This window comes from Gopherus evgoodei, chromosome 18 (assembly GCF_007399415.2).
Source record: "Gopherus evgoodei ecotype Sinaloan lineage chromosome 18, rGopEvg1_v1.p, whole genome shotgun sequence".
In the NCBI taxonomy this organism is placed as follows: Eukaryota; Metazoa; Chordata; order Testudines; family Testudinidae; genus Gopherus; species Gopherus evgoodei.
Genome location: NC_044339.1, coordinates 1,207,802 through 1,226,746, shown reverse-complemented (window position 1 = coordinate 1,226,746; position 18,945 = coordinate 1,207,802). Strand labels below are relative to the sequence as shown.

General features: G+C 57.6%; 1 protein-coding gene across 8 annotated transcripts in view; it reads left to right on the top strand.

Annotated features, from left to right (window-relative positions):
• RAP1GAP (RAP1 GTPase activating protein) overlaps nucleotides 1-18,945 on the top strand; it is a 214,217-nt gene that overhangs the window by 158,918 nt on the left and 36,354 nt on the right. For all 8 annotated transcript variants that reach the window (XM_030537282.1, XM_030537279.1, XM_030537281.1 and 5 more), the window contains 8 exons: nucleotides 3,538-3,591; nucleotides 11,389-11,472; nucleotides 12,398-12,498; nucleotides 12,715-12,844; nucleotides 13,406-13,561; nucleotides 14,576-14,647; nucleotides 16,028-16,114; nucleotides 16,634-16,774. In XM_030537282.1, coding sequence (XP_030393142.1) covers nucleotides 3,538-3,591; nucleotides 11,389-11,472; nucleotides 12,398-12,498; nucleotides 12,715-12,844; nucleotides 13,406-13,561; nucleotides 14,576-14,647; nucleotides 16,028-16,114; nucleotides 16,634-16,774 — 825 coding nt within the window. The remainder of the gene's footprint in view (nucleotides 1-3,537; nucleotides 3,592-11,388; nucleotides 11,473-12,397; nucleotides 12,499-12,714; nucleotides 12,845-13,405; nucleotides 13,562-14,575; nucleotides 14,648-16,027; nucleotides 16,115-16,633; nucleotides 16,775-18,945) is intronic.

Below are 18,945 nucleotides of genomic sequence, written 5' to 3'. Positions count from 1 at the left end.
TAAACTTTCAAAAATGAAACCAGTGGAGTCATATCTTACGTGGGGGTTAGGTTCTAAGGTCAGAGGAAAATCACGTGTAGTGAAAATCGCGTATAGTGAAAATTAGCGTAAAGTACAGTACACACAGTGTGCACACAGTGTACACAGTACACACAGTGTACACACAGTACATACAGCATACACACAGTGTACACTAGAACAGGGGTCCTCAGCCTACAGCACACACACCAAAGGTGGCACGCGAGCCGGTCTTTTTTGAATGGCAGGCTGCGGGTCCCCGGCGCCGCTGAGCCTGCTGCTGGCCTGGGGTTCTGTTCGCTCAGCCGGCAGTGGGCTGCACGGGGCTGGCAGCGGGCTGAGCAAGCCGGCGGCCAGGAACCCAGCTGGCAGGAGCCGGCAGATTGAATCCCAGACTGGCAGTGAGATGAGCAGCTCAGCCCGCTGCCAGTCTGGGGTCCCATTCACCCAGACTGGCAGGAGGCTGAGCGAGGCCAGCGGCCGAGACCCCAGCTGGCAAAGGACCGGCAGCCAGAACCCCAGACTGTCAGTGGGCTGAGCGGGGCCGGTGGCCGGTCTGGGGTTCCGTCCACTGGCTCCTACCAGCTGGGGTTCCAGCCACCGGCTCCGCTCAGCCTCCTGGTGGCCTGGGTGAACGGAACCCCAGGCTGGCAGATGGAACCCTGGGTGAACGGAATCCCAGGCTGGCAGATGGAACCCTGGGTGAACGGAACCCCAGGCTGGCAGATGGAACCCTGGGTGAACGGAATCCCAGGCTGGCAGATGGAACCCTGGGTGAACGGAACCCCAGACTGTTCACCCAGGCTGGCAGGAGGCTGAGTGGAGCCTCCAGCTGGGACTCTGGCTGGCAGCGGGCTGAGCAAGGCCGGCAGCTGGGACCCCCAGCCTCCAGCCCGCTCAGCCCGCTGCCGGCTGAGTGAAGGGATCCCCAGGCCAGCAGAGGGCTCAGCGGTGGCCAGGACCCGCAACCTGCCATTCAAAAAAAATCGGCTCACGTGCCACCTGTGGCATGCGTGCCCGCAGGGCCGGCTTTAGGAAGTGCGGGGCCCAATTCGAACACTTTCGGCGGGGCCCTGGCAGGGATGACTTAAAAAGAAAAAAGTGTAAAAAAAAGCCTTCCATTTCTTCCATGTATTATTTACTTTCCATAACTATATAAATAATAAAATTGTATATTATGTACATTGCATCATATATGCTGTTGATTGGTTATTAATGACTGCCGTTTCACATGTGTGGGTCCCCGCTGCTTCCTGCCCCCCTCATTGAAGCAGGTGTGCAGGTTACTGGCCTGGGAACTGCAGGGCAGCAGTGGACATGGGGCTGGTTCGAGGCAGGGCAGGGGCTGACTGGAGGTAGAGTCTGGCTGCAGGCAGGGCAAGGGGTGCGGGGCTGGCTGTAGACAGGGGAGTGTGGGGCAGGCTGGCTTCAGGCAGGGCCACAGGGGGGTGCAGCAGGGGTTGGCAGGGCTGGAGACAGGAGTATGGGACTGGCTGGCTTCAGGCAGGGGGGTGCAGCAGGGGTTGGCTGGAGACAGGGCAGGGTGGGCAGTGCAGGGCTGGTGCGGGCAGGGGTGTGTGGCGGGTTGGCTGGAGACAAGGCAGGGGGTTTGGTAGGGGCTGGCTGTGGGCAGGGGGTGCAGAGCTGGCTGCAGGCAGCGGGGGGCGGGGCTGGTGCAGGCAGGGCAGGGGGTGCAGCAGAGGCAGCTGGAGCCCCGGCCCTTTAAATAGCCCCCAAGCCCTCCACTATCCCAGGGCTCTGGGGGCTATTTAAAGGGCCCAGAGCTCCAGCCGGGGGCACGGGGCTTGCCGTGCTCCGGCCAGAGCTCCAGCCGGGGCCGCGGGGCTTGTCGCGCTCCGGCCAGAGCTCCAGCCAGGAGAGCGGGGCCGCGGAGCTTGTCACGCTCCGGCCAGAGCTCCAGTCAGGAGAGCGGGGCCGCGGGGCTCGTCGCGCTCCGGCCGGGGCTCCAGCCAGGAGAGCGGGGCCGCGGGGCTTGTCGCGCTCCGGCCAGAGCTCCAGCCAGGAGAGCAGGGCCACGGAGCTTGTCGCACTCCGGCCAGAGTTCCAGCCAGGAGAGCGGGGCCAGGGGGCTTGTCGTGCTCCAGCCAGAGCTCCAGCCGGGAGAGCGGGGCCGCGGGGCTTGTCACGCTCCGGCCAGAGCTCCAGTCAGGAGAGCGGGGCTGCGGGGCTTGTCGCGCTCTGGCCAGAGCTCCAGCCAGGAGAGCAGGGCCACGGAGCTTGTCGCACTCCGGCCAGAGCTCCAGCCAGGAGAGCGGGTCCGCGGGGCTTGTCGCGCTCCGGCCAGAGCTCCAGCCGGGAGAGCGGGGCCGCGGGGCTTGTCGCGCTCCGGCCAGAGTTCCAGCTGAGAGACCGGGGCTGTGGGGCAGCCGCGCTCCCGCCAGCGGTTTGGTCAGGGGAGCGGGGCCATGGAAGACCCCAGAGCAGACCGCAGCCAGGGTAAGTAAAAAAATTTAAAAGGCGCCTAAAGCACGGGGCCCTCTTAGGCGCGGGGCCCGATTCCCAGGAATCGGGCGAATCGGCCTAAAGCCGGCCCTGCGTGCCCGTAGGTTGAGGACCCCTGTTCTAGTGTAGACAGTGTGTACTGTGTAGACTGTACTTTATGGTAATTTTCACTATACGTGATTTTCCTCTACGCAGCCATCGAGGAGGAATGCCTGGCCATGGTGTGGGCCCTTAAGAACCAAGAGCCATATCTGTTTGGGCAACACTTCACCATGTACCCCGACCACTCCCCCCGACCTGGCTCCACCAGATGAAAGGAGCCATCGCCAAGCTCCTGAGGTGGAGCCTGCTCCAGCAGGACTATGACATGGACGTGGTCCATGTGAAGGGAAGTGCCAACCTGATAGCGGACGCGTTGTCCTGGAGAGGGGGCCCTGAACTTCCCCGGGTCACTGGGCAGAGTGACCCCGCTCAGTTCAGTCTTGAAGGGGAGAGATGTGACAGAGCAGGGAGTGGGGAGGAGTGACCTGGGGATGGCGCAGGGGGGTTTACTGGGACTGTCTGCATTGGGGGATGGGAGAGCAGGGGGTGACTTCACTTGAGGGATGATACCTGAGCCTGTGACCTGAGCCAGGAGGGGGGTTGTGGCCACGCCTGGGAACCTGGACAAAGGCTGGGGGAGGAGCCGGGGGATGGCTGGGTGGCTGGGGGAGATGCTGGGGGCAGGCTGTGTGGCTGGGGGAGGAGCCAGGGGAAGGCTGGGTGAGACGGCTGGAGGAGGTTTTTCAGTTTGAAGTGGTCTGGGGGACCGGAGGGAACCCCAAGGCTGGGGTCTAAGCTCCCTGACCCCCTCCCCCCCGTCCTCCAGGGACCTGACTGAGGGGTCCTGGTTGTACCTACAAGCCCTGTTTGGGACTGTGTTCCTGTCGTCTAATAAACCTTCTGTTTTACTGGCTGGCTGAGAGTCACAATGAATCGCAGGAAGTGAGGGTGCAGGGCCTGGACTCCCCCACACTCCGTGCCATGCACGTTTTCACTCTCTCATCTGTGTTTCAGCTGGCGTGCGAGGACGTGAACGTGGATCGGTTCTATCCCGTGTTGTACCCAAAGGTAGGCTGGAGGCAGCATGCCAGGGGGACGGAAGCCAGCCTGCGCTTTCTGACAGCTCCCGCGTGCCCATGTACACCCAGCCTGCCTCTTCACCACTGGGGGCTCCCACCAGGGGTCCCAGCAGGGAACCCCAGCCTTCAGCAGGCACCAGGATGTTGGACGGGCAGGCTGGGCATTCCCTTAGTCCAGCTTTAGCCCCAGACCTGACCCTGGCTGGCTCCTTTGCCAGGTTTGCCCATGGCCAGAGGCAGCAGTGCCAAGCACCCCCCCTCTCCCGAGGGAGCCTGTCTCAGAGTGCTCCCAGCCCAGCATAGGGCCCCACCCAGGGGTTTGGAGGAGCTTCCTCTTTGCAGGAGAGGTGCCTCCATCCTAGGGGCTTACCTCACTGACGGGGTTTATAACAGGGCTGGCCTCCTTCTGCTCCCTGACTCCAGTGCTGAGGGCAGAGCGCTCAGCTCAGGGCATTCTGTCCTGGGCTGGGCTGGGGTCCAGCTGCTCCATGGCGAAGCTCCCATCCCTGGGGTGGGTCAGAGGAAGCCCTGGACTTGGGAGAGTCCTTCCCTCCCACAGCACATACCTGAAGTCCACTGAGGCGGGGAGGGGGACACCAGACAGCACTCTGGTTCACCAGCTCACAGGAAAGAGGGGCATCCCTGGGTGACTCCCAGACACATGCCCCCCCAAATGTCCCAGAGCTCTGGCTCCATCCTGTGTCTGCTGACAGGCAGAAAAGCATTGTGAGTAACTACACATGGATGAAGGCACAAACGGCTGGATTTGGAAAAGAGCTCTGGTCCCTGCTGCACTCATGGCCCTCTGCTCCAAAGTTCCCCAACCCTCAGGGCCCTGCTCTGTGGGACTTCCTGGTCACAGTGCTAGGAATTCGCACAGAGCTGTGTGAGGGACCTGGGCTTGCACCAGGTGGAGACAAGAACCAGAGTCCTTGATCTCAGAGATGGGAAAAGCCTGTTAGAGCCAGCCCAGTCCCTGTCTGTGTGGCTTGTTTCTGCTACAAGGGCTCCCCTCGCCCACCTGCCAGTGGGAGGAAATTTTCTAATGGGATGTTTTTCCATTGGAAATGCCAGTTCAGAGACAGCGAACATTCCATGGAATCGTCTCGCCTTGGCAAATTCCTTTCCAAATGGAAGTGAAGTGCTGGGTGCAGGGCCGGGGCCGTTGCGTGGTGCCATACGTGTCCTGCCAGGCACGGGGCGTCCTTGTCAGGTGCAAAGCTTGGGAGGTACCATTCAGAGTGCTCCACTTTGATCTTTTCCAAACGCAGCATTTCGGTTTTCCATTTTGAAACAACGTTTCCTTCCATTTTTTTGAGTATTATGTATTATAAAAATGGGGCAAAAAGTGGCGCTGGGAAGGGAAGGGTCAGATTTTGTCAGAGCTTCAATCAGCCCCAGATGAGTTTTCTTTCAGAAAATTGATTTGTGGGAAATTTCAAATGTTCTGGGACAGAAGAAATGTTGAAATCATGAGACACCCTCCTCCCCGCAAAAATCCAGATTCTGCACTGCCCCATGCCTCACACCCCACACCTACTGCCCTGAGAGGAACCTGCTCCATGCAGCATCCCCGCCATGTGTGGATCGTGAGTCCCCCCCAGGGCCAGGTCCCTGTCACAGCCCAGAGGGAGCAGGGGTTCTTCTTCGAGTGCTTCGAGTGCTTGCTCATATCCATTCCAATTAGGTGTGCGCGCGCCGCGTGCACGTTCATCGGAGACTTTTTACCCTAGCAACACTCGGTGGGCCAGCAGGTCACCCCCTGGAGTGGCGCCGGTATGGCGCCTGATATATACCCCTGCTGGCCCGCCCGCTCCTCAGTTCCTTCTTACCGCCCGTGTCGGTCGTTGGAACTGTGGAGCATGGCTAGCCGTTCTCCACCTCCCTAGCATTTCACTCTTCTACGGTATAGTGTATATAGTTCTGTAATTATAGTAATAGTTGTAGTTATAAAGTTAGTTAAGTGTAGTTTGTAAATAGTTATACAGAGGATCAGGGGTTCGCCCCTTTTCCTCCCCGCGGTGCCGGGGCCCATGCCCGGTTCACCCGGCTTTAAGCCTTGTGCGGCCTGTCATTGGCCGATGCCCACAGGAGATCCGCACGACTCCTGCCTGAGGTGCCTAGGCGAGTCCCACCTTGTGGACAAGTGCCGGATCTGCAAGGCGTTCAAGCCCCGAACGAAGAAGGAGCGGGACAGTCGCCTGAAGCAGATCCTGATGGAGGCAGCGCTGACTCCCCCACCGTCGGCACCGACTCCGGCACCGGGACCAAGTGTCACCTCCGCTCCGGACCGCCCGGCGTCGGCAAAGGCTTCAACTTACCGCTCGGCACCGGCCCGGCACCCTAGCCGGCACTGCTCCCTCTCCCCGAGGAGCAAGAAGCACAGGGCTCCTGCGGTACCTACAACTGCACCGCAGTCAGAGCGTGCCTCCAAACCTGACCGCCCGGCACCGTCATCCGCCGCGGCACCGAGCGTCATCGCACCGTCGACTCCGGCTCCTCAGGGACCGTTGAGTCCGGTGCATCTCAGCTCCCCAGTGAGAACAGCGGTTGAGCTTGTCATGCCCTCCACGCAGGAGACCTTCTCCGTTGAACGCGACCTCATCGCCATGACAGAGCCCGAGCTGCCCCAACCCCCGGCACCGTCGGTGCGGGTTCTCCAATCGATGCGCAAGCCCGCCATGGTGTGGCTGCATTCGCCAGGCACTACTGGGCATCGGTCCCGCTCCAAATCGAGGGACCACTTGCAGCGTCGCCGCTCGAGATCCAGACGACGCTCGCAGTCCCGGGACCGCTCCCAGCAGCACCGGGTCATACTCGCGGCACCGATCAAGATCCCAGTCGCCGTCGTATTACTCTCGGCACAGGTCTAGATCGTGGCACCGACGTTCCTACCGCAGCCGATCCCGGCACGGCAGCATACGGCACCGGTCAACCTCCCGGCACCGAACTGGTAGCAGGTCCCGGTCCAGATCGAGGTACCGCCATGACTCCTGGTACCACTCGCTGGCACCGCACAGCGACGTCGGGGTGCGCAGAGGCCTGCCGCAGTCATTGACGGCTCCTCCATGGCCTTCAAGGCACTCGTCCGCTTCTTCCCGTATGGACAGCGCCTCTTACGGGGGTTCGGATGTTCAGGCCCGCCAGGACCAGGGACCACCACAATGGTCCTTTTGGACGCCCTGGGCATACCACCAAGCCCAGGGCGAACCTTCGGGCCAGCTCGCTCCAGTCAATCGGAGCATCGTGCACCATAGGCCACAGTCAGCCGACCTCCCCCCTCAGGTATGGAGGAAGACCCTGCGGATCCCCTGGCGCACCAGGATGCCCTGGAAGTGCAGGTCCCTCTCGACGAGGCTTCCGTTCAGGAACCACTCCTCCCTGGGGTGTCTTCTTCTTCGTCCCCAGATGAGGTGGTAGCGGGCACATCTTCATCAGGGCCCCCGCCGATTGATCTCCGGGCACATCAAGACCTTCTGAGGCGAGTTGCCCAGAACATAAACCTTCCTGTAGAGGAAGTCCCAGAAGTGGAGGACCCAGTGGTTAGCATCCTCTCTGCGGAGGCACCGACCAGGGTAGCCCTCCCCTTCATCAAGTCGATACAGGCGAAGGCGGACACCATATGGCAGTCTCCGGCCTCCATTCCACCCACGGCCTGCGGAGTGGAAAGGAAATATATGGTACCATCCAAGGGGTATGAGTACCTCTATGTACACCCCGCTCCCTGCTCCTTGGAGGTACAATCAGTTAACGAGCGGGAACGTCACGGCCAGCAAGCTCCTGCGCCAAAATCCAGGGAAGCCAGGTGCATGGACTTGCTGGGCCGCAAGATTTATTCTGCGGGAGGCCTTCCGCTCCGTGTGGCGAACCAGCAAGCCCTCCTGAGCTGTTACAGCCACAACACCTGGGAGGCCATCGGCAAATTTACAGAGCTGCTTCCCCAGGACTCACGCCAGGAATTTTCATCTCTCCTGGAAGAGGGCAGGAGGGTAGCCAGGACCTCGCTACAAGCGTCCTTAGATGCCGCAGATTCAGCAGCAAGAACACTGGCGTCAGGCGTAGCCATGCACCGTATATCGTGGCTGCAGTCTTCCGGACTACCGCCGGAGCTACAGTACACGATTCAGGACCTGCCATTCGACGGGCAGGGCCTCTTCTCTGCGAAGACGGATCCCAGGCTACAGAGCCTGAAGGATAACTGGGTCATCATGCGTTCACTGGGAATGCACACGCCCCAGACTCAGAGAAGGCTATTCCGCCCCTACCATCAGCGCACTTACCCCCTGCCTCGCCCCAGACAAGATTTTAACCGGAGGCGAGGCCGGCCGAACCGTAGATGTCAGTCAGGTCCTCAAAGGGGTAACACTTCTGGGTCCGACAAGCCAACACAGGGACCCAAGGCGAACTTTTGAAGGTGCGCCCGAGAGCAGCTTACCAATCCCTTCCCTGGATCCTCTTCATTTCCTCAACCGCCTCCTCCCCTTCCTGCCGTCATGGTCCCATCTAACTTCGGATCGTTGGGTCCTGCGCACGGTGGAGTTTGGTTACCATCTTCAGTTTATTTCTCCACCCCCCTCCCATCCTCCCTCCTCGTCCCTCTTCAGGGACCCCTCTCATGAGCTACTTATCGTCCAGGAGGTTCGCAAGCTCCTGCTCATCGGAGCTATAGAGGGGGTGCCAAGGGAGCTAAGGGGCGAGGGGTTTTATTCCCGGTACTTCTTAATCCCCAAGTCAAAAGGGGGCCTTCGACCCATCCTGGACCTGCGAGGCCTGAACAAATTCATCAAAAAGTTCAAGTTCCGCATGGTAATCTTAGGAACCATCATTCCTTCCCTGGATCCCGGAGATTGATACGCCGCTCTCGACATGAAGGACGCTTACTTCCACATTGCGATCTTTCCCCCACACAAGCGATATCTTCGCTTTGTGGTAAATCAGGACCACTACCAATTCATGGTCCTCCCCTTTGGGCTCTCCTCAGCCCCCTGGGTATTCACCAAGTGTATGGCGGTCGTCGCCGCTGCCCTGCGCTGTCGTCGTATACATGTCTTCCCTTACCTCGACGACTGGCTCATTCGAGGCACGTCGGAGACGCAGGTGACCGGGCACATCACCATCATCAGGGAGCTGTTTGCGAGTCTAGGCTTGACCATCAACCCGGACAAGTCCACTCTGGTGCCTACGCAGAGCATAGAGTTCATTGGGGCAATGCTGGACTCCAACCTCGCGATGGCCAGCCTCCCCCGGCACCGATTCCAAGCCATAGTGTCCATGGTCACGAGTCTACAGGCCTTCCCGACCACGTCTGCTCGAACGTGCCTCGCTCTCCTGGGGCACATGGCCGCATGCACCTTCGTCACCAAGCACGCAAGACTCCACATGCGCCCGCTGCAGACCTGGCTCGCGTCGGTCTATCGACCAGGCAGAGACGCCATAGACACAATCGTAACGATTCCACCGAATGTTTTAGGTTCCCTAGACTGGTGGACAACGCCCTCCCAAGTGTGTGCGGGCCTACCGTTTCACGCCCCTCAGCCCTCAGTGTCCTTGACAACGGATGCGTCATCGCTGGGCTAGGGTGCGCACCTGGGGTCCCTGGGTACACAGGGTCTGTGGTCACAGAGAGAGCTGACTCTTCACATCAATGTGCGGGAGCTGCGGGCAGTTCGCCTGGCATGCCAGACATTTCAACGCCATGTACACAGCCGTTGTGTCGCGATATTCACGGACAACACAACGGCCATGTATAACATCAACAAGCAGGGCGGGACTCGGTCCTCCCCACTGTGTCAGGAAGCAATACGTCTGTGGGACTTTTGCATAGCCCACTCTATTCATCTAGTGGCCTCCTTTCTCCCGGGAGTGCGGAACACCCTGGCAGATCACCTGAGCAGATCCTTTCTGTCCCACGAATGGTCCATCCGTCGGGACGTCCTCTATTTCGTTTTCCGGAGGTGGGGGTTTCCCCAGATAGATCTGTTCGCCTCCAGATCGAACAGGAAATGCCAGATATTCTGCTCGCTACAGGGTCACTCCCCGGACTCCCTGTCGGACGCGTTCCTCATTCCGTGGACGGGACGTCTTTGCTACGCCTTTCCACCTTTCCCTCTCGTCCACCGAGTCCTAATCAAGGTCCAGAGAGACAAGGCCCGCCTCATCCTGATTGCTCCGGCTTGGCCGCGACAGCCTTGGTACACCATGCTGCTCGATCTGTCCCTGGCAAATCCAATTGCCCTACCTCCTTGGCCGGATCTGATCACACAGGACTTCGGCAGGATGCGCCATCCGGATCTACAGTCCCTCCATCTCTCTGCATGGCTCCTGACTGGTTAGGCCAGTCCAAGTTGCGCTGTTCGGATGCAGTACAACAAGTGTTGTTGGGCAGCAGGAAGCCTTCCACGCGTTCAACCTACCTAGCGAAATGGAAACGCTTCTGCTGCTGGTGCAACCAGCACAGCCACGACCCACTCTCCGTGCTAGTCCCCACCATTCTGGACTACGTGTGGTCTCTCAAGCAGCAGGGCTTGGCGATCTCCTCTCTGCACGTCCATCTCGCGGCTATATCCACCTTCCACCCAGGCGAGGCTGGCAAGTCCGTGTTTTCCCAGCCTATGGTGTCAAGATTCATCAAGGGCCTGGAGCGACTATACCCTCAGGTCAAACGGCCTACCCCTACTTGGGACCTGAACCTTGTCTTGACCAGGCTCATGGCGCCCCCCTTCGAACCCTTAGCCACATGCTCGCTGCTGTACCTGTCCTGGAAAGTGGCCTTCCTAGTCACTATCACGTCAGCTCAGCGAGTCTCGGAGCTTTGGGCTCTGACCGTCGACCCCCCGTACACTGTCTTCCACAAGGACAAGGTACAGCTGCGACCGCACCTGGCATTCCTCCCTAAGGTCGTCTCCACCTTCCATATTAACCAAGACGTCTTCCTGCCAGTCTTTTACCCAAAGCCGCATTCATCCCGACGAGAGCAACAGCTCCATTCCTTGGATGTCCGAAGGGCTCTCGCGTTCTACATTGAGAGAACTAAACCCTTCCGACGTTCACCACAATTGTTTGTGGCAGTAGCGGAACGCATGAGGGGCGTGGCAATCTCCTCCCAGCGTATCGCATCCTGGGTCACGTCCTGCATCAGGACATGTTACGACTTGTCCCACGTGCCAACGGGGGCCCTTACCGCCCATTCTACCAGGGCTCAGGCTTCCTCTGCCGCGTTTTTGGCTCATGTCCCCATACAGGAAATCTGCTGTGCGGCCACCTGGTTTTCTGTGCACACCTTTGCATCACACTATGCACTGGTCCAGCAAGCTAGAGACGATGCCGCTTTCGGCGCAGCGGTTTTACTGTCCGCAAAATCTCGCTCCGACCCCACCGCCTATGTAAGGCTTGGGATTCACCTAACTGGAATGGATGTGAGCAATCACTCGAAGAAGAAAAGACGGTTACTCACCTTTGTAACTGTTCTTCTTCGAGATGTGTTGCTCATATCCATTCCACACCCGCCCTCCTTCCCCACTGTTGGAGTAGCCGGCAAGAAGGAACTGAGGAACGGGCGGGCCAGCAAGGGTATATATCAGGCGCCATGCCGGCGCCACTCCAGGGGGCGACCTGCTGGCCCACCGAGTGTTGCTAGGGTAAAAAGTCTCCGACGAATGTGCACGCAGCGCGCGCACACCTAACTGGAATGGATGTGAGCAACACATCTCGAAAAACAACAGTTACAAAGGTGAGTAACCGTCTTTTCTTGGCAGCCAGATGTAACCAGCCTCTCCCGTCTCCCCAGGCCTCCCGTCTCATTGTCACCTTCGACGAGCATGTCCTCAGCAATCACTTCAAGTTCGGTGTCATCTACCAGAAGTTGGGCCAGGTGGGTCAGTCTCTGTGGAGCGGAGGCTGGGCTTTCCGGGACAGTGAATTGATCTCACAGGGGGTTGGGGCTACCCTAGCCTGCCAGCCTCCACCTCCGGCTTTCCCCTCTGACAAGCAGCCTGCGGCGGGGACGGGAGCCCCCAACCCTCCGGCTGCCGCTCCAGCTCAGCATGGCCGTTGGTGAACAGGAGCGGCTGGAGCCGGGTTTCCCGAGCACACCAGGGACATCTCCCTGGCATCCCGCTCTCCCAGCTGCTTTCATCTCAGCACAGCAATGGCCCATGTGCTTTGCAAAGAGCTGTAATGGATTCAGGAGCCATGGCAGGGGCTATCCAGCTAAATCGTACCCTTGACTACATAGCATTTGTCCTGGTTCTGTTACTGGAGGTAGGCTGGGGTGAAGAGCATCATTTAATGGTTAAGGTTCGGAACTGTGAGTCTGGAGAGTTCTGTTACGTACTTCTCCCATGACCCTTTACAAGTCATGTCACCCATGCCTCAGTTTCCCCACCAGTTAAATGGGGAGAACCCCGAAGCTGGGTGCACATACAAGCTGTTGGTGAGGGGCTGTGACAGCCCCAGATGAAGGATTGTGATGGCTACTCCCCAGAGCTGGGCCCCAGTGGCTGTCATGCTCTCTGCAGGCACTGCCATCGGGGGTGTGACGGGTTCACTCTGCAGGTCAGAGCTCAGCTCATGGCATAGACCCGGGGGAGACTCGGCCGTAGCAGAGGCTCTTCACCCCTGCACCTTTACAAGCACCACTTCTGCTAGTGGCTCCTTTGCCCCCTCTCACAGACTCAGTTTCTCTCCAGCCAGGCTGTCTGGACAGGCCTCAACCCAGCACAGCCCTGGGCTCATGCTAAGCTGGGCAGGGGGCCCAGCCCTGTCCTAACTCCTCTGTTTTGCTGGCCATGTTGCAGACGTCCGAGGAGGAGCTGTTTGGCACCACCGAGGAGAGCCCAGCCTTCGTGGAGTTCCTCGACTTCCTGGGCCAGAAAGTCCAGCTGCAGGATTTCAAAGGGTGAGCGAGCTCCCCCCAGCCTGGGTCTGCTGGGCCTGTGTGTGGAGAGGAGGGAGGCTGGCCCCCTGCACTGCTCTGGCCCCTCTTTGCTAAGCCTATGCCACTCGCGGTACCACAGATTGGCCTGGCCTTGCAGCTGCTGTCCCAGGCTCCTTGGGAGTGGAGGGACAGGGCAGGGTGGGCATCTGCCTGAGGCCTGGGTCTTTTTGGTGGCAGGTTCCGGGGGGGGCTGGATGTGACCCATGGCCAGACAGGAACAGAATCCGTCTACTGCACCTTCCACAGCAAGGAGATCATGTTTCACGTGTCCACAAAGCTGCCCTACACCGAGGGCGACACCCAGCAGGTAGGAGAGAGCTGCAGTACCCCCCGGCAGGGGCTGCACACGGGCATGCATGTCTGCACGTGTATGGGCACACACATGTATACACCCCCTAAAGTACAGCCCCACATAGCCTTCCAGCCCTGCATGTGCACCCCACCCACCCTGGCAGGGGCTGCACACGGGCATGCATGTCTGCACATATATGGGCACACACACACCCCCCACCCTCTTCATGCACCCGCATATCACCCTTCTTCTACGCAGTCACTGTGAGCAGTGTGACACATAGCCGTCCCACACAGCCCCTGGCCTGCTCCCCATGAGTTCTAACCCAGCCCCATTCCCCCACTGGACTGAAGAGACACTCACCAGTACCAAGGCCCCGTCTCGGCCCAGAGGGGAGAGGGGATATCGACAAGAGGCAGCCAGGAGATCCCCTTGTCCCTCTAGCTCAGCCTGTCCATGCTCCTGCCCCCCATCGAGCTCCCAGTCTCCCTGCTCTATCTCCCACCACTTCCCCTTCTTGATCTGTGCGGCATGGGGCTTGGGCTGTGGGAGTAATGCCCTCCCCACTGCGCTCAGTTGCAGAGGAAAAGGCACATCGGGAACGACATTGTGGCCATCGTCTTCCAGGATGAAAACACACCCTTCGTGCCAGACATGATCGCCTCCAATTTCCTGCACGCCTACATCGTGGTGCAGGCGGAGAAGCCCTGCTCCGAGAGCACGCTCTACAAGGTGAGCACACACCTGGGGGCCTGCTTGCAGCCCGCCAGGGACCCAGCCCAATTGGTGCGGCACCACCAAGTTACCATGGCACTAACAGGGCAGGGGCTGGGCCACAGATCTGCTCCCAGCTAGGGACCGGGAGCTGAGGGAAAGGCCTGGGAAGAGCACTGGGCATGGGAAGCAATCGATGACACTCAGAAATTGGCCACAAGGTTCTTAATATGGGAGTGACAGTCCCTAGTAGTTATAGATAGGGGCTGGTAGTCAGGACTCCTGGGTTCTGTTCCCAGCTCTGAGAGGGGGTGAAGTCTCAAGATTAGAGTAGGGGGCTGGTAGTCAGGACTCCTGGGTTCTGTTCCTGCTCTGACACTGACTCTGTGTGATATGGAGCCAGTCTCTGTGCTTCAGTTATCTCTTAGGACTAATGATCATGTGAGTCCCAAGTTGAAGCATGGGTGTTATCACTGCTCCCCCTGGGATGATCACCGGAGGAGGGAGAGCCCTGTCCAGAGCACATGGCATGAGGTGCTTGCACCCAGAGCCAGGCTGATGCTGACCCAAGGACACCCTGCGGACCTGAAGTGGAAGGTCCTGGTTCAGTGCTAAGCCCCTGGACCCAGTGATCTGGGGAGATGGCAGCTCTGGGGGGAGCAGCACTGCTCTCACCACATGCTTCCAGAGAGTCCTGGCCAGAGGGCTAGGCCCATGGTCAGGGGGCTGGAGGCCGCTGCTCAGCACAGCCTAGTGGGGAGGGAGGGGTGAGATCTTGGGCAGGCACACCGCTCGGAGGGATGCTCCGCTCCCGGGCACTACAGGCCCCAGCGCTCCTGCCCAGGCTGTCAGGAGGGTGGTTCCCCTGTGCCATGAAGACATCCCAGCGTCCAGTAAGTGGGGCAAGACAGGAGGCCCTGCAGGAAAGAGCTGCCCAGCTGCCCACCCCATCTGGGCCCTCCCTTGTCTAGATGTACCCGCTGGCCTGGCAGCATGTGGCTCAGGTGGGACTGACCGTGCCATGTCTTGCAGGTCTCCGTCACAGCCCGCGACGATGTGCCTTTCTTTGGCCCCCCACTGCCTGACCCAGCCGTTTTCAGAAAGGTGAGAGGCGAGGAAGCCTGAGGCCAGCTGCTGCCCCAGGCAGGCACTGACCTCCCCAGAGGGGACATGTTGAACTTCCTAGTCCCAGGGAGCCCCCTGGGGCCAGCTCATCTGTCTGCACTTCTGTCATGGTATAACCCCCACTCTGAACCTTAGCGTCCAAAAGATGGGGTACCAGCATGAATCCCCCTAAGCTCAATTACCAGCTTAGATCTTGTAGTGCTGCCACCAACCAGGACTTGCAGTGCCTGGTACACTCTGGTCCCCCCAAAACCTTCCCAGAGGACCCCAAGACCCAGACCCCTTGGATCTTACACAAGGAAAGTAAACCCTTTCCCCCACCATTGCCTCTCCCAGGCTTCCCTTCCCTGGGTTACCCTGGAAGATCACTGTGATTCAAACTCCTTGAATTTTAAAACAGAGAGGAGTGCATCTTTCCCCCTCCTCTTTTCCCCTCCCCAAGAGGTAATACAGATTCAAGCTCCGTGAATCTAAAACAGAGGGATTCCACCTTCCCCCCCTCCCTTCTCTCTCCCTGTCTCTCACCAATTCCCTGGTGAGTACAGACTCAATTCCCTTGAGCCTCAACAAGGGGAAAAATCAATCAGGTCTTAAAAAGAAAACTTTTAATAAAAGAAAGAAAAAAAGTAAAAGTTGTCTCTGTAATTTAGATGGTAAATGTTACAGGGTCTTTCAGCTTATAGACACTAGAGAGGAGCCTTCCCCCCAGCACAAATACACATTAAAATCATTCCAGCAAAATACACATTTGCAAATAAAGAAAACAATCAAAAAGACTAAACCGCCTTTGTACTTATACTCACTATTTGAACAGAAAATTAGAGCGCCTATAGGTACGTCTGGTTACTCTCAGAACCCAGAGAGAACAACAGACAAACAACACAAAACAAAGACTTCCCTCAACCGAGATTTGAAAGTATCTTGTCTTTTGATTGGTCCTCTGGTCAGGTGGTCCAGGTTCACTGCTTGTAACCCTTTACAGGTAAAAGAGACGTTAACCCTTAACTATCTGTTTATGACAACTTCCAGACCAGGCTGGCTGGGGCTGTGTGCTGTGCGGGAATCACGCTCTCTGCTGGGAATGCCGCGCTCACTGGACAGGGAGCCCAGGGGGGCCTCGGAGCAGGGATTTGGGCAGCCAGCCATAGAGTCTGCTGGTTACTGCCCTGTCCCACTGCGGTAATGCCTGGAACTCTGGGGCAGGCGGGGCCCAGGGTGGGTGGAGCTTCCTGCTGCTACGTGCTGGTCCCACCACCAGGGGTTCTCGGCCGCTGCCAAGTGCCTTGGCTGATGCTGGCTCCTACCCAGCTCATTCCCTAGGGAAAGGCAGAGGCTGATGTGGGGTTTCTCCTCCCGCAGGGCATCGAGTTCCAGGAGTTTCTGCTGACCAAGCTGATCAATGCCGAGTATGCCTGCTACAAAGCTGAGAAGTTTGCCAAGCTGGAGGTGGGTCAGGAGCCACGTGCCAGGTGCTGCGTTCTGAGCTGGCATCCTCCCTAGCCCCCCCAGCAATGCCGAGTACCTGCCCTCCCCTCACCCATTGCCCCATGCCTCATTCTGGCCCCATCTCTCTATCCATGAACCCTCATTCCTGTAAGAGCCGATGTGCCTCAGTGCCTGCGTTAGGGCTCTGGGAGCAAGGGTGGCGAGACAGTGCCCTCGGTCGTCGGCTCTGGGGTCAGGGCCATGCCTCGCTGCACAGCTGCATGCAGTTGTTACGCCGGGCCCAGGATACAGCCACTGAGCTGGTCCTGTGGCAGTGCAGCATATGCCAAAGGCTCCTGGGGACACCCCTGCTTTCCAGGACCGACAGCCGGGCACCGAGCAGGAGCCAGGGACAGAATCACAACTCGTCCTCTGTCCCCCCAATACTCAGTCCCCTCTGTTCCCTTTGTTCCTGATTGCTACTGCCCGCAGCCCGTGCCTCCAATGCCACTAATGCCGCCTGTGCCCCTCCTGCCACAGGAGCGCACGCGGGCAGCTCTGCTGGAGACGCTGTACGAGGAGCTGCATGTTAACAGCCAGTCCATGATGGGCCTGGGTGGGGACGAGGACAAGCTGGAGAATGGCAGCGGGGGGAGCGGAGGCTTCTTCGAGTCCTTCAAGGTGAGAGGGGCGTGGCCCAGTACCTGGCAGCGCAGCTCCCCAGCCAGGGACGCCAAGCCCTGGGAAGCAGCACGTCAGCTCAGAGCACTGGGAAGGGGACAGACGATCTAGGGATGTGTTGGAGGGCAGGGGGAACCCACACTTTTAGCCCTTCAAGCAGTGATCTCCAAACTTTTCACCGTCATGCCTCCCCAACACCTCTTTGCATCCCCACCCCCATACCCCTCAGGAGCCAGAGCCAGGAGCAGGGCCATGGCTCCTGGGTGGGGGAGGGGGCGGACAGGGGTAATGGGGCCAAGGCTGGGAGTGGGTTTGGGGCCAGGAACAGGGATGGAGGCTGAAGCTAGGCTCAAGACTGGGGTTGGGGCTGAGAGCAGAGCCATAGGTGGGGGCAGGGCTTAAGGCAAGGGCTGGGAGTGGAAGCCGTGGCTGGGCCACAGTCGAGGGTGAAGGCTGGGAGCGAGGCTGGGGTTGCGGCCGTGGCTGGAGCAGAGCTGGGAGCCTGGGGCCAGAGGGGAGCTGCATGGTACTCCCACTGTGCCCCTCATGAGGGCTGGCCAGGGCCCCACTGCACTCACCCCAAAGTTCCTCCATGCCCCCCACGTTGTGGGGCTCTGCCTTAAAGGGATGTAGTAGCATCCAATGGTTAGAGCAGGGGCTGGGAAGCAGGAGTCCTGCCACCACCAAGTGATTTAGACAAAGATTCAGGAAAAGGACCACTTGGAGTTCCTATTTCCCCAAAATATCCCTCCAAACCCCAGTTCTTCCTGGTGTGGAAGAAACGAACTCCACTCTCAGGTTGAAAGCAACAAAATCAGAGACAGCTTTATTCAGGACATGCAATTGCAAGGGAAGAACACAGCTGACAGAGAGCATCTCTGCCTCAGTTTCTTCAAAGTACAAGCAATATCACACAAGCAACATTTTAGTGTCATTAATGCATTAATTACAAACATCTGCAGTTTGTTTATGTTATGTCCTGCCCATTTCTGTATTTTCTCACTTCTGTGCTCAAACATCGCTATCTCAAGGCTGGGTCACGCTGATTCAACTCTGCTATCTTCCCACCCGCTTCTGACATAAGCTCTGCTTCTACAGGTCCCGCGATATTAGGCTAAGACTTAGCATGAGAGTTGCTCTGTTTCTTATAACTAACAGGCCTATATTTAAATCCTTTGACCCTGTTTCCACACTAGGGAGGCTTGAGAATAATATACCAACCAATTGCATTTAGTAAAAGTACAGACCAGACCCTTTATTTTTAGGACACTAAAATCAATCAGGTTCTTAAAAGAAGAACTTTATTATAAGAAAAATGTAAAAAAAAGCATCTCTGTAAAATCGGAATGGAAAGTAATTTTACAGGGTGATAATAAGATTTAAAACACAGAGGATTCCCCTCTAGGCTTAACTTTAAAATTACAAAAACAGGAATAAACCTCCCGCTTAGCATAGGGAAAATTCACAAGCTAAAACAAAAGATAATCTAATGCATTTCCTTGCCTTTACTTACAATTTCTGTAATTTTAGATGTATCATTTTAAGGTATCTTTTCAAGAGATAGGTTACCTGCTTGGTCTCTCTCTCTCTCTCTCTCACCAGAGGTAAACAACAAAGAGAGCACAAACAAAACCTCCTCGCCACCCTGCTCCCTCCCCCCAGATTTAAAAGTATCTTCTTTTCCCATTGGTCCTTCTGGTTAGGTGCCAACTAGGTTAATTGAACTGATTAACCCCTTACAGGTAAAATGATTCTGTACCTCTTTCTGTACCTCTGGCCAGGAGGGATTTTACGTTACTGCATACATAAAGGTTGTTACCCTTCCCTTTATATTTATGACATTCCTCCCAAATCACAGACAGTGCTGGGCAGCCTATTCCACACTGGCTGTGATTTCTTCCTGGAGCGGTAGGAGACAACAGAGTTACTAAGACACATGCACCTTTAGATATACTACTGATTATATAAAAACTAACAATATTTTCCACATTTCAAGGACGATTTTAACCAGTTGATTCTGGGAAACTTTCACGGGAGAGTGCATCAGCCACTTTGTTAGAAGCTTCTGAAATGTGTTGTATTTCAAAATCAAAATCTTGGAGAGCTAAACTTCACTGAAGAAATTTTTTGTTTTTTCCTTGACAGTATGAAGCCACTTCAGTGCAACATGG